The 23,323-nt window shown below is 34.5% G+C and overlaps 1 protein-coding gene across 1 annotated transcript in view; it reads right to left on the bottom strand.

Moving 5' to 3' along the window:
- The window catches only part of RunxB (RUNX family transcription factor Runt related B), a 198,173-nt gene that overhangs the window by 74,752 nt on the left and 100,098 nt on the right, over window positions 1–23,323 (bottom strand). The window contains exon 3 of the mRNA XM_075302297.1: window positions 7,127–7,327. Within this exon, the coding sequence (XP_075158412.1) occupies window positions 7,127–7,327 (201 nt within the window). The remainder of the gene's footprint in view (window positions 1–7,126; window positions 7,328–23,323) is intronic.

Here is a 23,323-nt window from a genome sequence, read left to right as displayed (position 1 = left end):
ATAACTATAGACCGATATGGACCTAGTTAGGCATGGTTGTTAACGGCCAAATACGAGCACAATGTACCAAATTTAAACTGACTCGGATGAAAGTTGCTCCTCTAAGAGGCTCCAAAACCAAATCTCGGGATCGGTTTATATGGAGGCTACACGCAAAAAAATAATTCTTTCCTCCCAAACGAAATTTTAGACAAACAAAGTTCGTTTCTTATTTGCTTTTCGCTGTAAGGAAGTGTATTTGGAAGAAAAGTATATACTTTTTGTGATAAACATTTATTCTTTTCCAGGATGTAACAACAATTTCATAAAGACTAACTAAAAAAAAAATTCTTGCTAATTGCATTTTCCCTCACATCTTTCTCACATCCACGAGTTTTTTTTTGTTCTTAACACCTTTTCCTGTAATACCAACAATGTAGAAGAAATTATACGAATTTATAAATTTTTAAATTTTTTTACCTTTCGCCTGGACGGAGAATCGAACCGCGGACCATGCACTTTGTAAGCCAACACACTAACCACTGAGCTATGTACCTGTTATGGTCATCAATAGATAATTATCCATATAAGTTATATTTATATAGCATAGCTTGCGGCGCCCACGAACCGAATAAACAAAGTTTATTTAACAGAAACAAACATTTAGTTTGGCACCGTGGAGCAGTGGTTGCTACGTCTGACTCTCATGCCAAGGGTCGTGGGTTCGATCCCTGCTTCGACCAATGTTTTTTTTTTTTTGTTTTGTTTTTTTTTTACATACATTCTACATATGTTCGGAAGATTTCGAAAAAATGTTCAACATTACATTGTACTACATTAAATTTTGAACTGTAAAATGTGTTTTATTAAAGACCAAAAGTCAGAAAAGAACAGTGTTTGATATAAACGAAATGGACTCTGTTGTTGTTTCCAAAATAACTTTTTTTATTGAAAAAATAAAAACTTTGTAACAAACGAATTTTTTTGGTGATAAAAGTTTAAAATTTTCGAAGCAATTCAAAAAACTCTAACAAAAGAAAAACGTTTTCGGTACACGTTTTCCAAACGGTTTTTTTCTTTGCGTGTATATATGATTATGGACTGATATGGACCACTTTTGGCATGGTTGTAAAATATAATATACTACCACCACGTACCAAATTTAAACCAGATCGAATGAATTTTGCTTCTCCAAAAGGCAGCGGAGGTCAAATCTCGGGATCGGTTTATATAGGGGCTATATATAATTATGGACTGATATGAACCAATTCCTGCATGGTTGTTGGATACCATATACTAACTTCACGTACCAAATTTCAACCGAATCGGATGAATTTTACTCTTCCAAGGGTCTGCGGAGGTCAAATCTGGGGATCGGTTTATATAGGGCCTATATATAATTATGGACCGATTTCGACTAATTTTTGCACGTGTGTTTGAGGTAATATATTAACACCACGTACAAAATTTCAACTGACTCAGATGAATTTTGGTCTTCCAAGAGGCTCCGGAGGTCAAATCTGGTGATCGGTTTATATGGGGGTTATATATAATTATGGACCGATGTGGACCAATTTTTGCATGGTTGTTAGAGACCATATACCAATGTACCAAATTTCAACCGGATCGGATGAAATTTGCTTCTCTTAGAGGCTCCGCAAGCCAAATCGGGGGATCGATTTATATGGGGGCTATATATAATTATGGACCGATGTGGACCAATTTTTGCACGGTTGTTAGATACCCTATACTAACACCATATACCAAATTTCAGCCGGATCGGATGAAATTTGCTTCTCTTAGAGGATCCGCAAGCCAAATTTGGGGGATTGGTTTATATGGGGGCTATATGTAATTATGGACCGATGTGGACCAATTTTCACATGGTCATTAGAGACCACATACTAGGTTAGGTTAGGTGGCAGCCCGATGTATCAGGCTCACTTAGACTATTCAGTCCATTGTGATACCGCATTGATGAACTTCTCTCTTATCACTGAGTGCTGCCCGATTCCATGTTAGTGTGTAAATATAACCATAGCGATAGGCGGTAGGCGAACACTTATTTACGTGTATTTCTTATGGGAAGCCCAAAATCCGCGACGGAATAGCGTGACGGCTAGCGGCGTGTCGCTAAATTAAAACTTATTCTAACTACTTGGCGAAAACTGGTATAGTGTTGCCATCGCTTATCAATTATTTTAACTCACCACTAGGAATTGCTATTGCCTGGACACGTGTAGATTATTTTTTCTTGAAATAACTCAACAAATAACAAGCCATTGTATGTTTTTATTCAACTTCATTGTTTAATATTGTCAAAGCATGCTGTATTGACAACAAAAACGCTAGGAAACGTGAAAAAAGGAATTATTCGCCGTCAAGCTTATTGTATTTGCCGTTGCTGCAAAAATGTTTCGCCTACCGCCTATCGCTATGGTTATATTTACACACTTAAGCTCAATGACAAGGGACCACCTTTTTATAGCCGAGTCCGAACGGCGTTCCACATTGCAGTGAAACCACTTTGAGGAGCTTTGAAACCCTCAGAAATGTCACCAGCATTACTGAGGTGGGATAATCCACCGCTGAAAAACTTTTTGGTGTTCGGTCGAAGCAGGAATCGAACCCACGACCTTGTGTATGCAAGGCGGGCATGCTAACCATTGCACCACGGTGGCTCCCACATACTAACACCATGTACAAAATTTCAGCCGGGTCGGATGAAATTTGCTTGTCTTAGAAGCTCCGCAAGCCAAATCGGGGGATTGGTTTATATGGGGGCTATTCGATTCGATTTCTGCTTCGACCGAACACCAAAAAGTTTTTCAGCGGTGGATTATCCCACCTCAGTAATGCTGGTGACATTTCTGAGGGTTTCAAAGCTTCTCTAAGTGATTTCACTGCAATGTGGAACGCCGTTCGGACTCGGCTATAAAAAGCAAGTCCCTTGTCATTGAGCTTAACATGGAATCGGACAGCACTCAATGATAAGAGAGAAGTTCACCAATGTGGTATCACAATGGACTGAATAGTCTAAGTGAGCCTGATACATCGGGCTGCCACCTAACCTAACCTAACCTATGGGGGCTATATATAATTATGGATCGATGTGGACCAATATTTGCATGATTGTTAGAGATCATATGCTGACACCATGTACCATATTTCAACTGGATCGAATAATTATGGGCCGATGTGGACCAATTTTTGCATGGCTGTTAGAGACCATATACTTACACCATGTACCAAATTTCAGCTGGATCGGATGAAATTTGCTTCGGATGAAATTTGCTTCTCTTAGAGGCTCCGCAAGCCAAATCTGGGGATCGGTTTATATGGGGGCTGTATACAATTATGGACCGATGTGGACTAATTTTTGCATGGTAGTTAGAGCCCATATACTAACACCCCAGCAAAAAAAATTGGAAGTTGTTCCACAAACATTTCTTTTAAAGCCCACAAACATTTCTTCTAAAGCGCGTCTTGGGATCCCCCAATGATTTTTTTCTACTTCCGATGCAGTCCTTGTGGACAAGTATTAGAAACAACGCAATCAGGCTATTTTAAGTGTAAATTTTGTACAATTAAATTTTACAAAAAAATAGAAAGCTAATAAAAAAAATAGAAATTAATAAAAAAGTAAAAACAAATAATAAAAAAAAAATAAAAATAAATTTCATCCGCGCTGGGATTTGAACCTGTGCCGATTGACTTTTTCGCTTCCATGGAAGTTCTTTTTGAAGGTTTTCCAAATTACGAGAATTTTTAATTTTTTTGTTGATTTTTAATGGAAAAAATATATTTATACGAAAACATATGCCTAAAATAAAAAATAACAAGTAAGGAAAATCTAAAGTCGGGCGGGGCCGACTATATTATACCCTGCACCACTTTGTAGATCTAAATTTTCGATACCATATCACATCCGTCAAATGTGTTGGGGGCTATATATAAAGGTTTGTCCAAATACATACATTTAAATATCACTCGATCTGGACAGAATAGACTTAAAATTTAAGTCGGCTAATGCACTAGGGTGGAACACAATGTTAATAAAAAATATGGGAAACATTTAAATCTGAAGCAATTCTAAGGAAACTTCGCAAAAGTTTATTTATGATTTATCGCTCGATATATATGTATTAGAAGTTTAGCAAAATTAGAGTCATTTTCACAACTTTTCGACTAAGCAGTGGCGATTTTACAAGGAAAATGTTGGTATTTTGACCTTTTTTGTCGAAATCAGAAAAACATATATATGGGAGCTATATCTTAATCTGAACCGATTTCAAATTTGGCACGCATAGCTACAATGCTAATTCTACTCCCTGTGCAAAATTTCAACCAAATTGGGCCAAAACTCTGGCTTCTAGGACCATAATAGTCCATATCGGGCGAAAGATATATATGGAAGCTATATCTAAATCTGAACCGATTTCAATCAAATTTGGCACACATGACTATACTGCTAATTGTACTTCTAATGCAAAATTTCAACCAAATTGGGCCAAAACTCTGGCTTCTGGGGCCATATAAGTGCATATCGGGCGAAAGATATATATGGGAGCTATATCTAAATCTGAACCGATTTCTTCCAAAATCAATAGGGTTCTATTCTGACCCAAAAAAGGAACACGTGCCAAATTTGAAGGCGATTGGACTTATATTGCGACCTAGACTTTGATCACAAAAATGTGTTCACAGACAGACGGACGGATGGACGGACGGACAGACGGACATGGTTATATCGACTCAGGGAACCACCCTGAGCATTATTGCCAAAGACACCATATGTCTACCTTGTCTCCTTCTGGGTGTTACAAACATATGTACTAACTTATAATACCCTGTTCCACAGTGTGGTGCAGGGTATAAAAACGAAACATTACATAAAAAAATATTTTTGTAGAAAAATATTTGATAAAAAAATTGTCGCTGTTGAGATTTGAACCTGCGTTTCTTATTTTTTCGTTCATACTAATAAAGAACATCTTGAGAAGCAATTAAAATGTTATTACTTGGTGTCGTATTACGATCATATCATAAACATTTGAATTGACTTTTCGACGCTTTATGTTCAATGGCGTTTGTGGCTGAGTGTGCTAAGGCGTTCTGTTATGGTGCCAGCAAACCCAGGTTCAACCCCTGTCGGAGCGAAAAAGTTTTTCAAATTGTAAAAATTAGATAATAGGAAAATAATTGTGTAATAAAACATATGGATGAAAAAAAAGTGAAATTGGTTGAAAAAATTTTTTTTTTCGCTTTTTAAATTTCTTCATTCAAATTAACTTCCAGGGCACAACTTCTAAAGCAATGCAAAGGATCCAAAATGGGAGTACTTCCGTCCTATGACAAGCCCATGTAAAATTCATTGGAGACACTGTGGCTTGAAAAGCAGCATTTTCATAGCTTCCGGGACTGTCAACCAAGAAATTTACGTGAAAGAGTGTTTGAATAAACGTCTGCTGCCTTTCCTGAAGAAACACGGTTGTTCCGTACTGTTTTGGCCGGATTTGGCATCTTGCCATTACGGTAAAAAGGCCATGGAGTGGTACGCCGCCAACAACGTGCAGGTGGTTCCCAAGGACAAGAACCCTCCCAACACGCCAGAGCTCCGCCCAATTGAGAAATACTGGGCTATTGTCAAGCGGAACCTAAAGAAGACCAAAAAGACTGCTAAGGACGAGCAGCAGTTCAAGGCAAACTGGCTTTCTGCGGCGAAGAAGGTAGACAAGGTGGCTGTACAAAATCTGATGGTAGGTGCCAAGCGTGAGGCCCGGCAATTCGGATTTGGAAAAGCGAAAGCCTAACTGAATATTTTTCCTGAATTTTATACTAATTGAACTTGAAAAAGAAATTTAATTTGATTTTTTAAATAAACGATTTCACCGATTTACACGCGTTTTCCCTTGACCACATTTTGACCGTATCACCCTTTATTGGCCTAACCTAATAACACTTTTGCCGCTTGGATACTAAGTCTTCGACTTCCATATCAAATATAGGGACCTCAGATTGCAGCTCGTTGCAATTTCAGAGTACGCTTAAAAATAAATATTTGTGGAACAAACATTTATTTGTGCTAATTATATTATTTTCCCAAATATATTCGAAACAATTCTCCTAAATATGAAGAATTTTAATTCTTTCATGTTCGAAACATTAAAACGAAACACTAAAATAGTTAGTTTTTAATCACCAATGAAAAAAAAAGTCTCATATGAGCTTCATGCCATACGAGTATGAGTCATTGTGTCAGAAATCTGAATGTCAGCAATCAAAATTGAAAAATTGTGATAATACCAAAAGCCGCAATAAAAGAAATTTTGATTTTCCCTACCAAAGGACCAAAATGGAATGGGACAAAAAAAACTGAGTTGAAAAAAAGCAAAAGCAAAAGCAAAACATCCAAAGATAAGGGAATTACATGGAAATTTTGTAAATCCTGTCATGATACACGTCAAGCGATTTGATTGAAATTGATTGGCATGAAAGAAGCTCAATCATGACAATCATAAAATGCCATAATACCACGAATCAGACAACAGGCTATATGGTCTGGGATGCAAATGATGACGATGATGAAGATAGCTATGGTTGTGGTGATGGTGGCAGCGGACATATGCTGATACTGTTAGGGATTGTGACTTTTTTTTTACTTTCAGGGCAAAGACCACGATATCACTCAAAAAACAAACCATATTCATATGGAAAACACAAGAGAGCAGACAAAGAGAAGGGAAGTAATTTTACTAGCAGCAATACAAAAACCTCTCAGCATAATGATATGTTCACCGGGGAAACCCATAAGCATACCAGCAAACACAGACACACACACACCTCCATACATGATATCCTTGAACATTTCATAGTAAACTTTGGCAATGTATGGTTGTGGGTGGATGGTTTTTTCATCCCCCCCGCCACGCCCTGCAATTATCCACTGATTTTTTCTGTTTAAATCCCTTCGTGGTACACTTCTCCATATTACTATTGTTACCAGATGAATTCTTGCTATTGATTCCCAGCTTCTATATCATTTCCTTTGGCATATTACCATGGTAAATAATATGATTTTGAACAATTCCCTCTATCACTCACTTTCACGGTGGGCCCCTTTGCTATTCGCATATTTTCTACTTACCGGGTAATTTAAACGGTAAACCGCCCATAAGAGGATCTGGTCCAAATCGCTGTGGCCCAAAGGCAAAGGGATGAAATCCTGGATGGCGTATTTTTGAACGTGGCTCACGGGGTCCATCGACAGTGACTTTAATGGCTTTACTGTATGTGGCAACCTGTATGGGATTCGTGGAGATCACAATGCTCAGTGTGAAACTTTTACCTGGAATGTTGAAAAAATGTAGAAGAAGAAGAGATGGAGCAAATTAAAAACATTAATAATGGCACAGTGTTCTAATTAAACACGCAACGCAAATATATGTTTCACAGGGTGATTGTGTAGATGTGTGTGTGGGTGTGTGTGTGTACAGAACTATGTGTGTGTTCTTGTGTTTATAATTGGAATTATATTGCTGCAAAGCTAATATTAATTTGCAAAAATTCAAATAAACCCTGAGGCTAACGAGGCTAGTGTAATGATGGGGGGTTAATTTAAAAATTCCAACACTACACAGAAAAAAACCAAAATATTTCCAATTGAAGTTAAAAATTTTTTCAATTAATAAATTAATTGATACAATTAACTTTTTAATCAAGATAGAAACATTAAGTTAATTAAGTCAATGATAGAAACTTTTAAAATTTTTAATTAAACAATTAATTGATACAATTAGCTTTTAATCAAATTCGGAAGACTATGTTAAAAAAGTGATGCCCATTTTTTTAAATTTTTAATTAAAAATGTATTCCAAACAATCAATTGTTAATCCAAATAAAAACTCTAAGCCAATTCAGAAAGTAATTGAAAATAGTTAGCTTTTTTAATTAATAAATTAATTGAATTTTGCAATCAATATCAGTTAAATTTTTAATTGAATCAATTAAAAAATTAATTGAAATTTGCTAATTAAATCAATTAATTTTTTAATCAAGAATTTTTTCTATGCCCAATTAAAACTGTGATTGATACTATCATTTTCGTGATTGATGACATTTCAATTAAAAAATTAATTGGATCAACTAATTTCGCGATTGAATCAGAAAAAAATTTTTTTGTGTGTAGTGGCCTACACTCAAAAAAATATTTACTTGGAGTTAAAGATTACACAAAAAAAAATTTCACGAAAATTTTTCCAATTAAAATTTTAATTGAGTTTTAAAAAATATTCAATTAAAAATTTAATTGATTCAACAAATTTTTTAATTGAAACAAAAATCAATCACAACAATAATAATATCAATTAATTTTTTAATTGGATCAATTAACTTTTTAATTGACCTTCAATTAATTTTTTAATTGATACTATCATTTCTGTGATTGAAGACATTTCAATTAAAAATTAATTGGATCAATTAATTTCGTGATTGAATCAGATTTTTTTTTTGTGTGTACGCAACGCAATGAAATTTTAATTAAAACAAAGTTTATAATCTTTGCTTCAAAAAATTTTTTTCCTAAATTTAGGACATACATTTCGGAAATCTGAGTCACTCCGTTAAAGCGGTATGTCTTTCATCTAAAGCAAATTTTCCTTAAAGTAAAGTTTTTTGGAATTAAAAAATCATTTTTATATTAACTTTGTCATTCTTAATCGATCTAAGCATGTCCGTCCGTCCGTCTGTTGAAATCACGCTAACTTCCGAACGAAACACGCTATCGACTTGAAACTTGGCAAATGGACCATATCGGTCCACTTTTACACACAAAAAAATTTTTCCAATTAAAATTTTAATTGAGTTTTAAAAAATATGCAATTAAAAATTTAATTGATTCAACAAATTTTTTAATTGAAACAAAAATCAATCACAAAAATAATAGTATCAATTAATTTTTTAATTGGATCAATTAAAAAATTAATTGACCTTCAATTAATTTTTTAATTGATACTATAATTTCTGTGATTGAAGACATTTCAATTAAAAATTAATTGGATCAATTAATTTCGTGATTGAATCAGAAAAATTTTTTTTTGTGTGTACGTATAGCCCCCATATAAACGAGGGTTCGTTTATATGGGGGCTATATTCGATTTGGTTTGTGGAGTCTCTAAGAGTAGCATATTTCATCCGATCTGGCTGAAATTTGGTACATGGTGTAAGTATATGGTCTCTAGCAACTATGCAAAAATTGGTCCAGATCGGTCCATAATTATATATATCCCCCATATAAACCCTGGGGATCAATTTATATGGGGGATTTAGTTTGCGGATCCTCTAAGAGAAGCAGATTTCCTCCGATCAGGCTGAAATTTGGTACATAGTTTTAGTATATGGTCTCTAACAACCATGCAAAAATTGGTCCATATCGGTCCATAATTAAATATAGCCCCCATATAAACCGATCCCCAGATTTGATCTCCGCTGCCTCTTGGAGGAGCAAAATTCATCCGATCCGGTTGAAATTTGGAACTTGGTGTTAGTATATGGCCCCTAATAACCATACCAAAATTGGTCCATATAGGTCTATAGTTATATATAACCGATCCCCAATCACACAAAAATTGGTCCATATCGGTTCATAATCATGGTTGCCACTCGAGTCAAAAATAATCTACAAAAATTTTATTTCTATAGAAAATTTTGGCAAAATTTTATTTCTATAGAAAATGTTGTCAAAATATTAATTCTAAAGAGAATGTTTCTCAAAATTTTAATTCTATTAAAAATATTATTTCTATAGAAAATTTTGTCAACATTTTATGTTATTTCTATATAAAATGTTGTCAAAATTTTATTTCTATTGAAAATTCTGTCAAAATTTTATTTCTATAGAAAATTTTGTCAAAATTTTATTTCTATAGAAAATTTTGTAAAAATTTTATTTCTATAGAAAAATTTGTCAAACTTAATTACATACGTATTTAATCGGCCTTTTTTTAGCAAACCTTTATATAGCTCCCAGCAAAATTTGAAGCAGTTGAGATGGTAACACAAAAGTTTGTCTACATAGTGGTAAAGGGTACACTGAAAAAAAGCATACCCGGTTCCAAAGATTTTGTCTTTACTTTAAAAAATTTGGTATTGATTCCGAGCCAAAGAAGCGGTGAATACAAGTAAGGATACTTTTAAGACACAATTCTCTTTTAAATTTGGGTTTTGTGTACTTGCTTTTAGGAAGCAAATTTTAATTTTTCGCTTTCTCATCTTTTTTTCTTCATATGCTATCAAAGTCCTTTAAAAACGAGTTAACGACAACTTTATTTTCCAAATTAAGATTCGACTTCCAGTAGAAATTACGCTATGTTTCAAGTAACAAACTTCTTTAAAATAAAGTTTTGAAAAACATGTCCTATATTTGAACAATTTTTTGCTTTATAGCCAAGATACAAAAAGACAACTAATTTAAAGACAATTTCATTAAATTTAAAGAATATTTCTGAATTGTTAAAGTCAAGTTGACCGCGTGTAAATCGGTGAAATCGTTTATTTAAAATATCAAATTAAATTTCTTTTTATACCCTAAACCACATAGTGGTCAGGGTATAATAAGTTTGATCGGCCAAAAAATGTGCCTACCAGAAATATTGATTTTAGACCCCATAAAATATATACCGATCGACTCAGAATCACCTCCTGAGTCGATCTAGCGCTTGGTGTCCGTACGTCCGTCCGTCCGTCTGTCCATGCATTTGTTGTTCACAGGATTCCGGTCGCAATTATTAACCGATTTTGATGAAATTTGGTACAGGGAGTTTTTTGGGTACAAGGACGAAAGCTATTGAATTTGGAAGAAATCGGATCAAATTTAGATATAGCACCCATATATATGTATCGCCCGATTTCGACAAATGGGGTCACTTTGCGCGTTTTTTCTAACGGATCGTCACCAAATTTGCCAAAAGGTAATCTTTTCCATCGCCCTTCAAGTCTGCAAAATTTTATCCAAATCGGTTCAGATTTAGATATAGCTCCCATATATATGTATCGCCCGATTTTCCCAAATTTGGCCACAAAACCTTTATTTATCAACCGATCTTACTCAAAGTTGGCTAAATATAATCTTCTATAGCACTAACTATATGTGCAAAAAATCATCGAAATCGGTTCAGATTTAGCTGTAGCTCCCATATATATGTACCGCCCGATCTTTCTGAATTTGCCAATAAAACCCTTATTTGTAGACCGATCTTACCCCAATTTGGCTAAATGTAGTCTTCTATAGCACTAACTATATGTGCAAAAAATCGTCGAAATCGGTTCAGATTTAGATATAGCTCCCATATATATGTATAGCCCGATTTTCCCAAATTTGGCCATAGAACCCTTATTTATTAACCGATCTTACTAAAAGTTGGCTAGATCCAGTCCTCTATAGTAGTAACTATATGTGCAAAATTTCATCGAAATCGGTTCACATTTAGATATAGCTCCCATATATGTATCGCCCGATTTTGAAAAATTCGCCCTTATAACCTTATGTTTGACCATACAGGCCTCATTTCGTAACTGATCTTACTCAAATCTTGCACAAGGTAACCTTTTGTGGTATTAATCAAACCCGCAATATATTATGCAAATTGGTTCAGATTTAGATATAGCTTCCATATATATGCATCGCTCGATTTCCCAAATTTGGCCATAGTACTCTTATTTATTAACCAATGTTGCTCAAATTTCAAATTTTGATGTACTAGCCGATCGTACTTATACGTACTTGTAGCTCTTACATAAGAATATTGCTCGATTTTTACAAATTTGTATTTATTACCCACACTAATTTAACGATTTTCTCTTTTTTAATAATGGGCTCAATATTAGTGGCATACTAACTCCGTAGGCGCAATATCAACACAGCCAGTACTAAGTTTCTAATATTTAGCGTCTTGTAGGGACGTAGGGCCACAATGTAGGACATTTTCACTCAACACAATTTGTAATAATGTTTACATTTTGGTGGCTCTAGAGGAGGAAATTAGAAGCCGACAAGGCTTGATCTTTAACAATGTGAGGTAAACTTTATTCCTGTAGAAAATTTTGTCAACATTTTATTTCTATAGAACATTTTGTCAAAATTGTATTTCTATAGAAATTTTTTTCAAAATATTATTTCTATAAAAAATTTTCTCAAATTTTATTTCTGTGGATTTTTTTTTTTATTTCTATAGAATTTATTGTCAAAATTTTATTTCTATAGAAAAATTTCTCACAAAAATTTGTTATAGAAACTTTTTCCAAAATTTTATTTTTATAGAGATTTAACAGAAAAGATTACTAATTTGGGTAGAATTCTACCAACTGTGGGAACCGTGGTGGTAATACAAATTTATATTCTAAGTTATATACGTTGCATATTCATGTTTTAACATAATAAAGTACTTAGAACCATTTTTGTTTTGTAATTTTTTTTAAATTTAACGAAAAATATAGTAGGGAAAATTGTTTGGGAAAGTAGGGAACTTTTTTTTGTCCTTGTAGGGTAAACCGAACATTTTCCCTGGCAACATTGACTATGAGCAATAGTCAGATTGATACAAAGCACCCATAGACATGTACCCCTTAAATTTCTTAAATATGCAACTGCGGTTTATCACAAATTCTGTAATGGTGGTTTAGGGTATGATATAGTCGGCCCCGCCCGACTTTCTACTTTACTTACTTGTTCAAGTTTAATTAGTATAAAATTCAGGAAAAATATTCAGTTAGGCTTTCGCTTTTCCAAATCCGAATTTCCGGGCCTCACGCTTGACACCTGCCATCAGATTTTGTACAGCCACCTTGTCCACCTTCTTCGCCGCAGGAAGCCAGTTTGCCTTGAACTGCTGCTCGTCCTTAGCAGTTTTTTTGGTCTTCTTTAGGTTCCGCTTGACAATAGCCCAGTATTTCTCAATTGGGCGGAGCTCTGGCATGTTGGGAGGGTTCTTGTCCTTGGGAACCACCTGCACGTTGTTGGCGGCGTACCAATCCATGGCCTTTTTACCGTAATGGCGAAATGCCAAATCCGGCCAAAACAGTACGGAACAACCGTGTTTCTTCAGGAAAGGCAGCAGACGTTTATTCAAACACTCTTTCACGTAAATTTCTTGGTTGACAGTCCCGGAAGCTATGAAAATGCTGCTTTTCAAGCCACAGGTACAGATGGCTTGCCAAACCAGATATTTCTTTGCGATCTTTGACAGTTTTATGTGCTTGAAAATATCTGCTACCTTTCCCCTTCATTTGGCCATATAAAACTCCTGTCCCGGAAGCTGCTTGTAGTCGGCTTTGACTAGGTTTCGTCGTCCATTACCACGCAGCATCGTCGTGTACAGCCTCCGGGATCACGCTTTGACCGTCGTATTTTGTTCATCATCGCGATTTGGAGTCACTACCTACTTGTAAGTCGATAGTCCGGCTCGTTTTTTGGCTCGATGCACGGTTGTAGACCATACACCCAGCTTATTTGCGGCATCTCGGAGAGAGAGGTTAGGGTTTCGCTTGAAACTACCGGCAACTCTTTTTGTCGTCTCAGCGGCTTCCGGTTTTCGATTTCCCCCGATCCAGACATCCTGGCTGTCGACAAACGTTCCCCAAACACTTTAATTACATTTGTAACGGTTGATTTGGCAACTTTTATCGATTTTGCCAGCTTTGCGTGCAAGTAGCTCGGATTTTCGCGATGCGCGAGTAAAATGTTGATACGCTGCTTTCTTGCTCCGACGGCATTTTGACAACTGAAGAGTGAATTCTAAAATCAAAATAGGAGCACCATTCTACACACACACACACCTTCAAAATGAGGGGTGTTCAGGTTTTTTAAATGCAAAATTGAAAGAAATACGTCAAGTTTATATTGACCAAATTTTGACCGTATCACCCTTTAAGAAGTAGTATTGTCCTTATAACTAAGTGATTTGACTTAAAAATGGGTATCATAACAAGAAAGGAAAAATTTTTTTGGGGTAAGGTCAACTTGACTTTAAAAATTCAGAAAAATTCTTTAAAATTATGAAATTGTATTTAAATTTGCTGTCTTTTTACATCTTGACTACAAAGCCAAAAATCGTTCGAAAATAGGACATGTTTTTCATCAATTTATGTTAAAGACGTGTTTTACTTGAAACATAGCATAGCAAATGTATAACAGCTTGACACATCTCACCAATTGTTCTCCTATTGCGTATACTAGTATTCCTTTAACGTGATACGTCCACATACGCGATCCGTTTGCATACGCAATTGGTCCGTATGCGTATGCGTATGCATTCGCAGTCTTATCTGCATACGCGGTCTGTATGCATTCAGAGCCCTGTCCGCATTAACCAACTTACCGAATACAAGTAAAGCCGAAGCCGCACAAAACCAGTAATGAATCGACAGAATACACGGAGGAATTAGTAGACAGAAATCAGCAAAACAACCGACGGCATACGCAGTGTTAACAGCATACGCTGTCCATCAACATACGCGATCCGTTCGCATATGCAGTTCTTCCGCATATGGGACCCGCTCGCATTCTTATCTGTATGGACCGTGTAACATCAACCCACTTATCGAATACGAGTATAGCTGACACCTTTCCTTTTCCTTTAGAAATATACAGTAGATGGAATTTGACGGAAGCTGTGTGGGAAGTAAGAATACACGGGGGACAGTAACTGCCTAAAATCAGCAATCAACCGATCAAGTACGCCGAGCATTGTATATGTTTAATACCAGCAATAAGCCGAAGGAATACAGAAACCTGAATACAGCCTATCGAATACGGGACCCGTTGACATATGGTATCTTACCTGTATAAGCCCTTCGTCCGCATACGCGACGCTTTCGCGTATGCAATTCTTCCGTATAAGTGACCAGTAGGTACCAGCCCTGTCCGCATCAACTAACATACAAAATACGAGTCTTTTCCTTTTCATTTATCTATTTACAGGAACTGCGGTTTGATGGAAAGAGTGTAGGTCGACTGAATACACCAAGGACCTCATCTGGCCAAATCAAGCCACACAGCCGACTGAATAAACCGTGGACTTCATTTGCCTAAAACCAGCAACACAGCCAAACGAATACAACGGTAATAGTATCGGCACAAAACCAATAATGAATCGCCAGAATACACAAAGGAATTTGTAGACAAAAACCAATAAAACCGACCAAGTACACCGAGCATAGAATACGTTCAACACCAGAAATGAACCGACAGAATACACGGAGGACATAATATGCAGGAACCAGGTATACTACCAGGATTGGCCTGTCACAAACTGTGACTTTTGCGACGGTATAATACGTGTGTCGCAAAAGTCGTAAACCTACTGTAAAAAACCTAATTTTGAATAGAAGAAATCCTGAACATTTTTTAATTTAGTTTGACAGCATTCGCTGTGAGTTTCTGCAGAAATTTTTGAAAGTTTTCCCACGGTCAAGCCTATTTTCTTAGGTGGTATCGAAATTCCCGTTGGTGAGTGTGCAAAATACCTTGGGGTTATATTGGACAGGAGACTGAACTTGAAGCTAAGTAAGGACGAAAAAATCCACGTTTACCCTGTACTCGTGCAAAAGCCAATAGGGAAAATGTGGGGACTGAAACCGAAAATTGTGAACATTCCTAAGAATTGAAACTTCTTCGCACATACAATCGTCTTGCATATCATCGAAGTCGCTGCCTAGCTGACGCGACTAAAGTATTTTGAGTTTGCGACTTTTGTTACTTTTCCTACATTTACGACGTGTATGTGACGTTTACAACTTTGCGACAGTCGCAAACCTAAAAAAGTTTGATACAGACCATCTCTGTATACCACATACGAGACCCGTTGGCATACGCAGTCTTATCTGTATAAACCGTTCATCCGCATACGAGACCCGCATACATGAACCGTCCGCATTCGCAGCCCTCTCCGCATCAACTGACATACGGAATACCATTTCTTTCCTTTTCATTTATATATTTACAAGAGATCAAATCCATCTGCTCAAATCCAGCAATATAGCCGATCGAATACACTGAGGGCCTAATTTGCCTAAAACAAGCAACAAAGCCTACCGAATACACCAAAGGCAGTATCTGCCCAAAACCAATTATCAACCGATCGATTGCACCGAAGTCCGCATCTACCGGAGGAATCTGAATTATCTTTAACACAACTCCACCCAAGCCAACACCCTCTGAATCGCTCTCCAGCATACAACCACATCTATAGTGTGTTTTATTTAAACCTTATGGATCCTTGAAGAGTAACCCTGGGCGGCCACTGACCTACCTCAGCCGACGACAAAAACACGTTACACCAGAACTAGAGCAAAATTTGGAAATCTAAAAGTACTTTAAGTCCACAAAGACCTGTGTCGAATTTGTTTGAAATCGATTCATGTTTTGGCAAAGCCCCCTCTATATCCGCGAGCTTCGGATGACAAAATTTTCTATATAAATTAAATTTTGAAAAAATTTTCAATAGAAAAAAAATATTGACAATATTTTCTATAGAAACAACATTTTTACAAAAGTATTTATATAAATAAAAGAAAAAAAAATTTTTCTATAGAAATAAAATGTTGACAAAAAATTCTATAGAAATAGAATTTTGACAATATTTTCTATAGAAATACAATTTTGACAATATTTTCTATAGAAACACAATTTTGACAAGATTTTCTATAGAAATAAAATTTTGACAAGATTTTCTATAGAAATAAAATTTTGACAAAATTTTCTATAGAAATAGAATTTTGACAAAATTTTCTATAGAAATAAAATTTTAACAAAATTTTCTATAGAAATAAAATTTTGACAACATTTTCTATAGAAATAAAATTTTGACAAAATTTTCTATAGAAGTAAAATTTTGACAAGATTTTATATCGAAATACAATGGACATCACAAATTTTCTTTGCACTTCACAAATTTTTTATAGAAATAAAATGTTGACACAAGTTTCTAACGAAATAAAATTTTGACAAAAAATTTGATAGAAATAAAATTTTGACAAAAAAATTTTGACACGATTTTATATAGAAATAAAATTTTGACAAAATTTTCTATAAAAATAAAATTTTGACATCATTTTTCTATAGAAATAAAATGTTGAATTTAAGTCATGGGATTGTAGACTCTTCCACAAAGCCATATTGTAATCCGAAATATTTAATTCTTATTAAGCATCCCAATCGCCATAACTTTCAACTCCAACCTCGTTAAGGCCCACACAAATTATGAATGCATTTGCTATTCATGTTGGGGCCCCATCGTGTTTGCAATTATTTTATGAATTTATGGATTTTCTATTTCTCACCGAATCACCAATGCACCATCCATCGCACATTTCAAAAGCTCCAGAGTGTGGCTTCATAGACACTATAAAATATTTGCAATTTTGTTTTCTTCCCAGACCACAAACAAATTCAAAAATGCACAAATAAACTGCCAACAAAAATATTGCTGCTGCTGGTGGCGTTGGTGGAGGAAGAGGTGCGATTGTCGAATAGTCAGTCATATAGAGTCATATATTTGGAACTCTAAATAATAACGCTAGCTGGCTAGATACATTGGACAAATTGATAAACTCCCCAAAGAATGCTCGATGGAAAATGAATTGGAGTACACCCACCCCAAATATGTATGCATATCCACCAATACCAGTATTCATATCCTCATCCACATTTTAGCATAGGATGGTGGTAATTGTGCAGATGACTAAATGAAAGTATCCATTCTTTGGGGCACGAAATACGCATATCCTGGCACGTATTTGAAACCAATTCCATAGCAATTCATGCATCATGCATGACTAAGTTTATGGAATGCCCAACACGATGCATGCTTCGTACTCATATGGGTTTGGAAAACAAAAACGTCCAGGGATCTTTGTGATTAAGTTGGAAAATATTTTGGCATAGTCTCGGGGAAACTCATTTCTTAAATAAAATTCAAAATATTCATTTTTTTTTTTCAAATAAAATTAAGATATGAAAATGGGGGTTTTTGATTATGTGAAAATATCGCCAACTACAAAGCCACAAACATTTATTGATTTTCACTATAGGGATGAAGTGATTTCAAATGAATTTATATATCCTTGGCATATACATCCCCTTCCCTGTATGGAAACTAAGAACTTAATTTTTTGATAATTGCACAGGAGAGGAAGATACTTCTTACCAGACTTTTTTATGTAAAAAAACTAAAATTTTCATTTAATAACAGACAACTTAGAGAATGTTTCATTTTCCGGTATATGTTCAGAAAAGCATCTACCCCATGCCAAGAGATGTCGCAAACTGTGTCTTTTGCGATATACGTTTACTTTGGTATAATACGTATGTTGCAAAAATCGTAAACCTAATGTAGAAAACCTAATTTTTAATTAAAGAAATTTTGAATATTTTTATATTCAAGATTTCTTTACAGAAGTAACTTCCATCCAATCCGGTTGAAATTTGGTATGTGGAGTTAGAATATGGTCTCTAACAACCATGCAAAAATTGGTTCATATCGGCCAATAATTATATATAGCTCCCATCATTGGCGGAGCTAGAAATTTTCTCTGGGGGGGGCTATGCCCCCCAGACATCCTTCAAAATTTTGTCGAAATTTCCGAAGCGATAAATTACCCCTATTGATAAAACTATACATCCTCAATTTTATTGCGGTGTTAAAGGCAATATGCAGCAAAATCAATCAAAAACAAAAAAAACTCAATCACAAAAATTAGTTGTATCAATTAATTTTTTAATTGGCTTTGATGATTGATACTATCATTTTTTTTTTTGATTGAATACATTTCAATTAAAAACAAGTAAGTAAAATCTAAAGTCGGGCGGAGCCGACTATATTATACCCTTCACCACTATGTAGACAAACATTTGTGTTACCATCTCAACTACTTAAAATTTGCTGGGAGCTATATAAAGGTTTGCATTTCCAGATACAAATACTTTTAATGGAAACAATTTTTTGTACTTCTACAAAAACTCTAGAATTAAAATTTAAATCGGATAACGCCCTGGGATGATACACAATGTTAGTAAAAAATATGGGAAATATGAAGCGAGAGAAATTTTAATGCAATTGTACAAAAGAGATTTTTAATTTTTCAGGCGATACATATGTATTCGAGATATAGGACAATTAGAGTAATATTTACAATTTTTGCTACTCAGCAGTGGCGATTTTACAAGGATATTGGTTAGATCTCGCCAAGATATGTGGTCAAGTGTGGGTTGTGATATATTATTTGGTCTATTCGGGTGACTTGGAGCCTTATTTAAAACTCATCCGTTCTGTGGAAATTTTGCAGTGTGTAGGATATGGCTAAGATATGGATAAATCATCACAGAATTTTATGAAAAGTGTGAGAATTTTGGCCAAATTTGTATTGTCTGAGGAAACTATCCAGTCAATTGTAGGAAAATCCCATTGAAAATGGGTCTAAAATATGAAACAGTCTACCATATTTCCCCAACTCTGGTGTACGTATATATGGGAGCTATATACAATCTGAACCGATTTTGAATAAATTTGACATGTATAGTTAGAATAATAATTCTGCTATCTATGCGAAATTTCACGTAAATGGGAGTATAACTTTGGCCCCCCTGGTCATATGAGTGCAAATCGGACGGGAGATATATATGGGAGCCATATCTAAATCTGAATCGATTTCAACCAAATTTGGCACAATTACCTATACTACTAAACGTACTCCTTGTGCGAAATTTGAAGCAAATCACGGCAAAACCCTGGATTTTGAGGCCATATAAGTTCAATCGGACGAAAGATATATATGGGAGCTATATCTAAATCTGAACCGATTTTAACAAAATTTGACACACTTAACGATACTATTAAACGTACCCCTTGTGCAAAATTTGAAGCAAATCACGGCAAATCTCTGGCTTTTGTGGCCATATAAGTTCAAATCGGACGAAAGATATATATGGGAGCTATATCTAAATTTGAACCGATTTCAATCAAGTGTACCAAGCATTGGTAGAATGCCAATTCTACCGTCTGTGCAAAATTTCATGAAGATCGGTAGTAAATTTTGGGCTCTGTGGTCATATGAGTCTAAATCGGACGAAAGATATATATGGGAGCTATATCTAAATCTGAACCGATTTGGCTGATATTTTGCAAGATTTGCGAGATTCATTAAATATTTGGATGTACGGTATTTCAAGAAAATTGGTTGATAAACACGCTAACTATGACCACATCGTAGATAATTATATATGGCAGCTATATCTAAATCTGAACCGATTTTTTCCAAAACCAATAGCAATTGTCTCTGTCTCAAGAAACGGCCCTATGCCAAATTTGAGGACGATCGGACTTAAATTGCGAGCTGTACTTTGTGCACAAAATTACATATACAGACAGACGGACGGACAGACAGACAGACAGACGGACATCGCTAAATCGACTCAGATTTTAATTCTTACCCGATCGGTATACTAAAAGATGGGTCTATGACCACTATTTCTTGGCGTTATATACAAATGCACAAACTTATTATACCCTGTACCACAGTAGTGGTGAAGGGTATAATTAATTAGATCAATTAATTTCATGGTTGAAGACAAAAAATATTTTATTGTGTGTGGGAGCCGGTTCCACGACACCGCTATAAATAATCAAATAGCAACTTACCATTATTTAATATAACAAAAAATAAGAGCATTGCTTTAAGTATGTGTTTGAAAAATATTGTTTAAATATTTTTAATTCAAGACAACAAACATATGATTTTTAAATTTTATTTAAAATGTGTGTTTTAAAACAGGACTAGAAATCATAAAGCAAAACATAAACTTAATATATTCATCGTGTATAAAAAATACTAAGAATAAAAAATTAAATAAAAGGCAAAAAATAAATTGAATATTATAAAACGTCTATCTTCGATTAGTTTTTAAAAATTCTCTGAGAACAGAATACAACGAAGCAACTGTCGAGAGCAGCGGTGCCAACTCTGTGGATTTTTCGTGATTTTGACGAATTTAGATGGTAAATTGGGCATGTGACGATTTATGATTTTAATCAACGTAGTTATAAATTGACTATTTTTGAAAATGTGCGTCTCAAGTTTCCTTTTAGTGTTTTTATTACGTGTTTTTAGTTGTAATGTAAATATCAATACTAAAAAAATATGCTTAACATACTCTCTCTGCCACAATCTTAATTGGATTAAACACATCGCAAAGCTTGAATTAAAATATAAATCAACTGTAGCTTTGATTATTCTGGGGGGGGGGCAAGAACTATTCTGGGGGGGCACAGCCCCCCCAGCACCCCCCTAGCTACGCCAATGGCTCCCATATAAACCGGTCCCCAGCTTTGACCTCCGGTGCCTCTTGGAGGAGCAAACTTCATCCGATTCGATTGAAATTTGGTAGGAGGTGTAAGTATATGGTTTCTAACAACCATGCAAAAATGGTTCATATCGGTACATAAGTACATATAGCCCCCATATAAACCGATCCCAAGACTTGACCTCTGGAACCTCATGAAGGAGCAAAATTCACCCGCTCCCGTTGAAATTTGATATGTGGTGTTAGTTTATGGTATCTAACAACCATGCAAAAATTGGTCCATATCGGTCCAAAAATATATATTACCCCCATTTAAACCGATCCACAGACAGGTATTTTACCAATCTGGGCGGCCAAAATTCGATTTTTCAAAAATCTATGTTTTTAATAATTACCTATTGTAGGGTAAATAGAATAGAATGCTTAACTAGATTCCGTTATTTTTTCATTCCATTTTGCTTACATTCGTTTTCTACACGCTTTCAAAGTTTCTACTTGCTAATTGTGCATTTACTATTTTGTTGCGTTCAAGTAAATTAAAAGTTTAGCAGGCTGTGCGAAGGCTGTATTCAGTTGAAACATATAAGTAACATGGAAAATTGTAAAGCAGGTAAATATTATATAATCCAATTATCTAAATAAAATTATAATTTAAATTCATACTAGTAAAGCAGCATTGAAAATATGGTATTTTAGTAAATTTCAATGGGTACCAAAAGCGAACACTGGTCAAAAAGTTATGCCCTACCACTCACCACCACTGTATATTGTTTTGTATATTGAAACATTTATTCAAAATTTAGGTCCTTCAAGAATCAAGTACATAGTTTGTGGAGACGTTCTGAAAATTACCGATAAAAGCAACCTGTCTGAAATAAACTCTAACATTGACGATAGTAAACATAGTGAGCTGCAATTGGGTAATTTTTCTAAAGAAAAGCGAGCTTTAGTAACCAGTAGTTTTAGGAAATTAAAAGGGGAATTTAAAGCTCAAGTGATGACCATATGTCCGAATAATTAAATTCATTCTGAATAACAATTATATTTAAGTTGTAAGTTCTTGTATTTTTGAAAATATGCCAAACACTTATTTAAAATAAACGTAATACATTTATTACAATAATACATTTAGTACACATTTATTTCATATCTAGCATTTTCAAAAATTTGAGGTATTATTTTCCAAATGCTGTAAAAGATCCCCTCTACCCACCAAATGTTAGCCAATTATTTTTTACGCCTCACCGAGTAATTTTTTAACATTCTGCTTCATAAATTTACTTCAAAAAATTTTGGCCGCCCAGATCGTTAAAATACCCCTCTGTGCGATCCCCTGATTTGATCATGGTTAACACTCGAGCCAAACATAATCTACCAAAATTTTATTTCTATAGAAAATTTTGTCAAATTTTTAATTCTATAAAAAATTTTGTTAAGATTTTATTTCGATAGAAAATTTTGTCAAAATTTTATTTTTATAGAAAATTTTGTCAAAATGTTCTATAAATTTTGTCAAAATTTTATTTCTATTGTCAAAATTTTATTTATACAGAAATTTTTGTCAAAATTTTATTACTATAGAAAATTTTGTCAAATTTTTATTTCTATAGAAAATTTGTCAAAATTTTATTTCTATAGGAAATTTTGTTAAAATTTTATTTCTATAGAAAATTTTGACAATATTTTATTTCTATAGAAAATTTTGTCAAAATTTTATTTCTATAGAAAATTTTGTCAACATTTTATTTCTATAGAAATGTTGTCAAAAATTTATTTCTATAGAAATTTTTGTCAAATGTTTATTTCTATAAAAAATTTTGTCAAAGTTTTATTTCTATAGAAACTTTTGTCAAAGTTTTATTTCTATAGAAACTTTTGTCAAATTTTTTATTTCTATAAAAAATTTTGTCAAGATTTTCTTTCTATAGAAAATGTTGTCAAAATTTTATTTCTATAGAAATCTTTGTCAAAATTTTATTTCTATAGAAAATT

Source organism: Haematobia irritans, chromosome 3 (genome assembly GCF_050003625.1).
Source record: "Haematobia irritans isolate KBUSLIRL chromosome 3, ASM5000362v1, whole genome shotgun sequence".
Taxonomy (NCBI): Eukaryota; Metazoa; Arthropoda; class Insecta; order Diptera; family Muscidae; genus Haematobia; species Haematobia irritans.
The sequence above is the reverse complement of the archived record's forward strand: the minus strand, read 5'-3'. Positions and strand labels throughout refer to the sequence as shown.